This window comes from Lynx rufus, unplaced genomic scaffold (genome assembly GCF_022079265.1).
Source record: "Lynx rufus isolate CCGP_SWC_20201006 ecotype Redwood Valley unplaced genomic scaffold, mLynRuf1.p SCAF_9, whole genome shotgun sequence".
Classification (NCBI taxonomy): domain Eukaryota; kingdom Metazoa; phylum Chordata; class Mammalia; order Carnivora; family Felidae; genus Lynx; species Lynx rufus.
In genome coordinates this window covers 30,855,730-30,863,046 of record NW_025814897.1, presented here as the reverse complement: position 1 = coordinate 30,863,046, position 7,317 = coordinate 30,855,730, and the positions used below count along the sequence as shown (strand labels likewise).

At 38.8% G+C, this 7,317-nt stretch overlaps 1 protein-coding gene across 1 annotated transcript in view; it reads left to right on the top strand.

The window, feature by feature from the left end:
- Positions 1-247: 247 nt before the first annotated feature.
- Positions 248-7,317, top strand: part of NCAPD3 (non-SMC condensin II complex subunit D3) — a 63,028-nt gene continuing 55,958 nt past the window's right edge. Inside the window, exons 1-3 of the mRNA XM_047070692.1 lie at positions 248-362; positions 2,506-2,660; positions 4,143-4,305. Of these exons, the coding sequence (XP_046926648.1) occupies positions 299-362; positions 2,506-2,660; positions 4,143-4,305 (382 nt within the window). The 5' untranslated portion in view covers positions 248-298. The remainder of the gene's footprint in view (positions 363-2,505; positions 2,661-4,142; positions 4,306-7,317) is intronic.

The window sequence follows — 7,317 nt, the reverse complement described above, 5'->3', positions numbered from 1 at the left end:
AACTCTATTAAGCTTCAATTTAATTATTGACCCCCGCCCCCACAACTTAAAGGGAAACCTAAAAAATCACCCCGTGGAACCTTGGTTCGATCTACAGTCCCTTATCCGCCCCATTCTTTGCGCATGCGGTAAGAAGACCTTGTTCATTGGTTAATAGAGTGGAAACGGCTGAGCGCTATGATTAGTCGGTGGGAAATTCCACCACGTTGTGATTGGTCCGCAGGAACGTCTTGGAGCGCGCGCGGGAGCGAGCTTTGAAAGTTGACCACCGCGGTGGCTAGCCGGTTCTTGGGAGATAATGGTGGCTCTGCCGGGCCTTGGGAGTGGCCTGCAGCCCTGGTGCCCGTTGGATCTCAGCCCTGGTGAGAAAACGAGGCCGTGAGTCTCGGAGAGGCCGAACTGTGGTGCTTTGCCACTGCGGTGCTCCTCTGCCCGGGCTTGGGGTGGGGGTGGGGCCCTCCTCTTGGCAGACTCTGGGATCTCCAGGTCTGTGCACTCTAGGGCATTGGCGAGCCAGCTCTTGAATAGGGGCTCAACCTAGTAAAGGAACGAAAAAAAGGGGGGGGGCTTATATTGTCTGGTCTTTTAGTTCTTTTGCATGTTTTCTCGGCCTTGCTTATTCTGCAAATCTTCACCGACAGCCTCATCCATTTTTGTGGTTTTACATAGCAAATCTATTTCTTCGTTCAGACTTATTTCCTGAAGTTCATGTTCGTTGGTTTAAATGGATGTCTCACAGGCACTTCAAACGTTACATGCGTGAAACTGGATTCCTGAAGCCAGCTAATGGTAGCAGCCAATCCACAAACCTGGGAGTCATAACATTCTTCCTTCATCTTTCATGCTTACAACCACCGGTTGTCCTCCCCTCAGAGATGTCTCTCGGGTCTTCCTTGCTCCTTTTCCTGATGCTGCTGTCCAGCAGCAAGCCCTTATTATGGGCAACCTATGCAATTGAATTATCCAAGCAGCTTTCTCATGCTAACTCTTCCAGCCCATTCCCCGCATCTCTACTGGGGTCTCTTTTGAAAACACCAACGTCACCCTGTCAGGTCTTTAAACCTTTAATGTTACCCTTCTATTTGTTAAATAAATACCAAATCTTTGGCATACCCTGTAAGAGCTTTCACCATTCACTGCAGTGTTCTTTTCTAAGAGCTTAACCTTTTGAGTCAAAATAGTGGGTGGGATTGGTTCCATAGCTTACCATCTCTGTATCACTGGGCAAGACGCTTAACCTTGCTAAGCCTTAGTTTCCTTACATGTCAAATGGGGATTAAAATAATATCCACCTCACAGTTTTGTGAAGATTAATTTAATACCTGGCACATAGTAACTGCTGAATACTAATAATGACTCTCCCCCTTCACGCGAAGACTGAGTGCTATAACTATTTTGTTCATTTTTAAACAGGTTATACTTTCTTTCTCTTAGTTCCCTCTGTCTGGGATGCATTTTTTTTTTTTTTTTTTTTTTTTTTTTTTGCATTTCTTTCCCTGGTAAACTCCCACATTTAGGTCCAATTGAAGCAGAATCATTCTTCCCACCTCTGTCATCCTTCCCACCTCTCCCATATTTTCTGTTATGCTGTGTAGTGTTTTACATACCTGTTACTGTTTTAACACTGATCCATCGTAAAAATAATAATAGTAGCTATCATTTATTGAAAAAAAATTTTTTTTTGAGAGAGAGTGCAGGGGAGGGGTGGAGAGAGAGGGGCACAGAGGATCCAAAGCAGGTTTTGTGCTGACAGCAGCGAGCAGCCTGATGTACTCAAACTCACGAACTGTGAGATCATGACCTGAGTTGGACACTCAACTGACTGAGCCACCAAGGCTCCCCTGAATTTTTTCATTTCCTGACACCAGATCTTTTCTTTTTTCATTGAGACTTGGGTAGGTGTAATCCAGAAATAAAGTAAAAATACTGGTATATGTTTAAAAATATGCATATAAAAAATGGGAGAATATATGAAAGAAAGAGACAGGAAAAGATAGAACGTTTTTAGGAAGAAGATCGTATTTGTTAGGAGAATGATTAGGAAAGAGTGAATGAATAATTAAATTGTGGTAAACTGTCAGTTGTTTCACATGTCCCTTTGTGCTTATGTGCTTTATTTGGGTTTATTAACTTGATTGTAAGAGTTTCACACAGGGACATCTGAGGCATTCTTTTATTAACCTCTCTTTCTCCAGAATGAACTTATGGGGTAGCCATATCATTAGTGTTTTGATGTGTCATTCCATAAGGCTGTCATATCTAAAATGTGTGTTCCTTCTTGATAATTTCAGAAGATGATCAATCTTTTAGCAGCTGTCAGTTCTGATTTAAAAAATATTTTTTAACCTTTTCTGCTTTCGTTTAATTATGCTACACTTCTATTGTATAATTCTAGGTGAATTATGACTAGTTCCTTTTTTCTTTTTGAACGTGCCTGGTGTTTAAAATGATTGGTGTTTTACTTGTGATAGAAAAGTTATTGATTTCATTGCATTTTCCCACTAGAATGGGTGGACACAGTGTGGGAACTGGATTTTACAGAGACCGAACCTTTGGATCCCAGCATAGAAGCAGAAATCATAGAGTCTGGATTGAATGCATTTATAAAACTATATGAAAGTGTTTTTCCCTTTGCTACTGAAGAACATGGATCTACAGAGGTAAAAAAAAAAAAAAAATCGAACCAGCCATCTTTAGGTGTTAGAAGTGGAAGATGAAAGTCATTATAATCTGAAGCTTAGCCTTTTTAGTATACAGTTCATAAGGAGTATGGTAAGGATAGCATAAAGAATGTGGTTCGTCTGTTAGAAAATCCTAGTAGCTAATAGCTAAGTCAAGTGGGGAAATTCAGATTTAGGCTTTGGAATGTGAGATTCTGTTAGGAAATTCTTAGAGAGATGTAACGGGTCACTGGAAATGTGAATTGGAAGACTAGGAAAGAAGTGAAGATTTAATAAAATAGATAGAGTCCTCTCAATTCTGAGACAAGGTGATGGATGAAGTGCAACAATGCATGAGGTCAGGGAGGAAGAGAAGAGGACAGGACAAGTTTAAAAAAGCTGGTTGAGGGTGACCTATAGGTGCACAGTCGTAGTGTGGAGAGTGTTGATATGAAGACCAGGAAGTGGCCAGGTATCACGTGCTGCAGAGGTCATGGGCAGGCACAGTCACCCCTCAGAGGTGATTGGATCATCCTTGGTGACCTGTAAGGTCACAGTTACAGGGAAGTGGGGTGGAGCTGAAGTGGCATTAGGAATGAGGAGGTAACTACTATAAAGGTAGGAGGTGATTTCTTCCAGAAGTTTCATGGTGAAAGAATGCAGAGTACTGACAGGATTTTAAATGGGCTCTTCCGTAAAAGTGGCACATGCTAACTAGTGTAGCTAAGCCAAGGCATTACTTGCCATTTTCACTGTCTTCAGGGGAGCAGCAAGTATAGGGTCTGATTGCTTGAACATCTGTGGGCCTGTGTTTTTTTCAAGGTACTCCAGGATAAATCATATTTAGTTCCCTGCTGTTTGGTTTATAGAAATAACCCGTTTCCTTATCATGTGTTTAATTGGCAAAACATGGAACCATGATACAATTAATAAAATAGTGGTTTATAGTCTAGGGTATATTTCCTTTCTCACTTTGGCTACTTATGAAATCTGCTGAGGGAGAAACTTTCAGGTATTTCTTTTCCTGTTCCCATTGCCCGTAGAGATTTACATTTAAGTAAACGGCTCTAATTTCTTCATTTAGTAATTAGAGCGATAAATGATTTTGAGTACATTTAATATAGCTGGATAGGTAACTTCTTTGAGTAAACACAAATATAGGGTGTCCTAAAGGTCTTACTATAGTTTTTGGCTATGATAATTTCAGAAATATATATGCTTCAAACCTATCCCCAAATTATTTTGATATCTAATTATTTAAATTTCTTATGTACTTATTTATTTTTATAATTTTGAATACTACATTTTAATTTTTTTTCAATCCCTTAGAAGATAGCAAACATTTAGAATTAGGAGCCAGGTTGGTCGTTTTTTTTTTTTTTTTTTTTTTTAAATAAGGTACTAAATACTTGCAAAAATTAAATAATAGGAGATTTTCCAATTTCTCTAATTATTGGCTTTTATGTTTCTCCCTCCCCACAGAGCATATGGACCTTCTTCATTGAAAACAGTATTTCTCACAGGGCACTGGTGGCATTGTTCTATCACTTTGTTCAAACTGTCCATAAGAAAAGTGTCAGTGTGCAATATCGACAGTATGGCCTTCATGCTGCTGGGCTTTATTTTCTGCTGCTGGAAGTACCAGGTATGTATATATTTGATCATAAGATAAATATATTTTTGTTTTAAATTTCTACATTGTTTTGAACTCTTGTATTTCTTTTTCTCACTTATAAAATGAGGCAGGGGCAACCCATCTTATAGAGTTGTTCTAAAAATTAAATACAATGAGTCTGTGAAATACATGGCTTGTTATAGGTGTTCAAGAAATGTGTTTCTTTAAATTTTTTTTTTTTTGGTGTTTACTTATTTTTGAGAGAGACAAAGACAGAATGCAAGTGGGTTAGGGGCAGAGAGAGAGGGAGACACAGAAACAGAAGCAGGCTCCAGGCTCTGAGCTGTCAGCAAAGAGTCTGACGTAGGGCTTGAGCTCACGAGCTGTGAGATCATGACCTGAGCCGAAGTCAGACACTCAACCGACTGAGCCACCCAGGCGCCCAAGCCTCGTTTCTTTAAGTGTGTTTGTATTGTAATATGCTGTGTCTATAACCTAATACGATTAATATCAGAGGGATAAGGCTGAAGGGGTTTGTTTCCAAGCTATAAGAGCTCCATTCCCACCCACCACCATCTAGTATAAAAACCTGATACCACCCACTCATCTCCTGACTCCCCGTCCAGACTGAGAAAGACTGCTGGAGAGTCATTGTGTTATATATATATCTCTCTCCTATGCAGATATGGAAAAATAGGTTAAAACCATTCTAATAAAGAAAACATGAGAATAGCTAGTAATGCTTGATGAAGGAAAGCACAGGAAAGGAGTCTATTTATGAGCACTGTTCTACTTCCCTTATTGTCAGAGCGCTCAGGTGGCTGTTCCTCCTGTGCGCAATAAAGGAGTCCCTTCTACGCACCCCAAACCTAAGGTAAGAGAGGCTGGAACAGAGGGAGATGTGGCTGGAGAACCTAAAGTTCATATAGACAAGAAAATCACAAGATTAGTCAGCATTTATGCTGCTTGTCATAGTTTATACAAGTTCATTTGTAATGAATGTTAAGGATTTATTCCATGTGATTGGGAATTGGTAAAAAGACATATAAAGCCTTGGACATTAATTTATATTATTGTTAAAGCTCCCAATCATGACTTTTGAAATAAGTTCCTAAAGACTTTAGTTGCTAAGCAATATCTCAGTTGGAACTGAGTTGTCTCACAGAAGAGTGGTGATTTTAGGAACCCAGTTTTACTCTTCTCTTCGCTTGCTAGATGCAGATCCTTCTGATTAAGGTTGAGATTTATGCCAAAGCAAAGAGTGTTGTTCATTACTGGCTACTTGCATCTTTCCAGAGAGTGTTTTTGCTAATTACCTTCTGTTTTTAAATGTTTCCAGATTATGGTTGGGATGCTGTTGATACTTAATTTTTAATCATAGTGTGTTCTTTTTCAAGATGTTTTGGTTATTCTGGGTCCCTTTTATTTCCATGTGAATTGTAGGAGTTACATGTCAATTTCTGCCCAAAAAAAGGCTTCTACAATTTTGACAGTTACTGCACTGAATTTATAGATCAATTTGGGGAGTATTGCCATCTTAACAACATTATGTCTTCTGATCCATGAACACAGGATGTCTTTCCATTTAGGTCTTCTCTAATTTGTTTCAATGACATTTTATACTTTCCAACGTACACTTACTTGATTAAACTTATACCTAAGTATTTTATTCTTTTCCGTGCTATTGTAGATGAAATTGTTTTCTCAATTTCATTTTCAGATTGTTTACTGGTAGTGTGTAGAAGTACAATTTATCTACTTATTTATTATTTAATTATAGTCAATATACAATGTTATGTTAATTTTAGGTGTACAATATAGTGTTTGGATAAGTCTGTATGAAAAGTCTGTACCTTATGCTATGCTCACCACAAGTGAGGCTATCATCTGTCACCACTCAATGCTGTCACAGTACCATTGAGTATATTCCCTGTGCTGTGCATTTTATCCCCATAACTTACTCATTCTGTAACTGGAAGCCTGTACCTTCCACTTCCCCTCACCCATTTTGCCCATCTCCCAACCCCTCTCCCCTTTACCAACTACCAGTTTGTTCTCTGTGTTTATGGGTTGTTTCAGCTTTTTTTGTTTGTTTTGTGTTTAGTTTTCACTTATATGTGAAATCATATGATATTTGTCTGACATTTCCTTTTTATTTTTTTGTTTTTAACATTTATTGATTTTTGAGAGACAGAGACAGTGTGAGCAGGGGAAGGGCAGAGAGAGAGGGAGACACAGAATCTGAAGCAGGCTCCAGGCTCCAAGCTGTCAGCACAGAGCCCAACCCGGGTCTTGAACTCACAGACCACAAGTTCATGACCTAAGCCGAAGTCAGACGCTTAACCCACTGAGCCACCCAGGCTCCCCGTTGTCTGACTTATTTCATTTAGCACATACCCTCTAGGTCCATCTGTGTTGTTGCAAAAGGCAAGATTTCATTCTTTTTTATAGCTGAGTAATATTCCATTACTTCCATCTCACATCTTCTTTATCCATTCATCTATTGATGGAATCTTAGATTGCTTCCATGTCTTGACTATTGTAAATAATGCTGCAGTGAACATAGGGGTGCATTTATATTTTTGATTTAGTGTTTTTCTTTGGATAGATACCCAGTAGTGGAATTACTGGATTGTAGGGTATGTCAATTTTTAATTTTGTGAGGAACTTCTGTGCTATTTCCTTTCCATGGTGGCTGTACCAATATTACCACCAATAGTGCATGAGGATTCCTTTCTCTCCACATCCTCGCCAACATTTGTCATTTCTTGTCTTTTTGATTTTAGTCATTCTGGCAGGTGTGAGGTTATATCTCATTGTGGTTTTAATTTGCATTTCCCTGATGATTAGTATTTTTGAACTTCTTTTCATGTGCCTGTTGGCCATTTGTATGTCTTTTTTGGAAAACTGTCTATTCAGGTCTTCTGCCTTTTTTAAATCAGAAAAGTACAGTTGATTTTTTATTACTGATCTCATACCCTGCAACTTTGCTGAACTCATTTATTGTTACTAATAAGATTTTCTATATATAAGATTATGTTG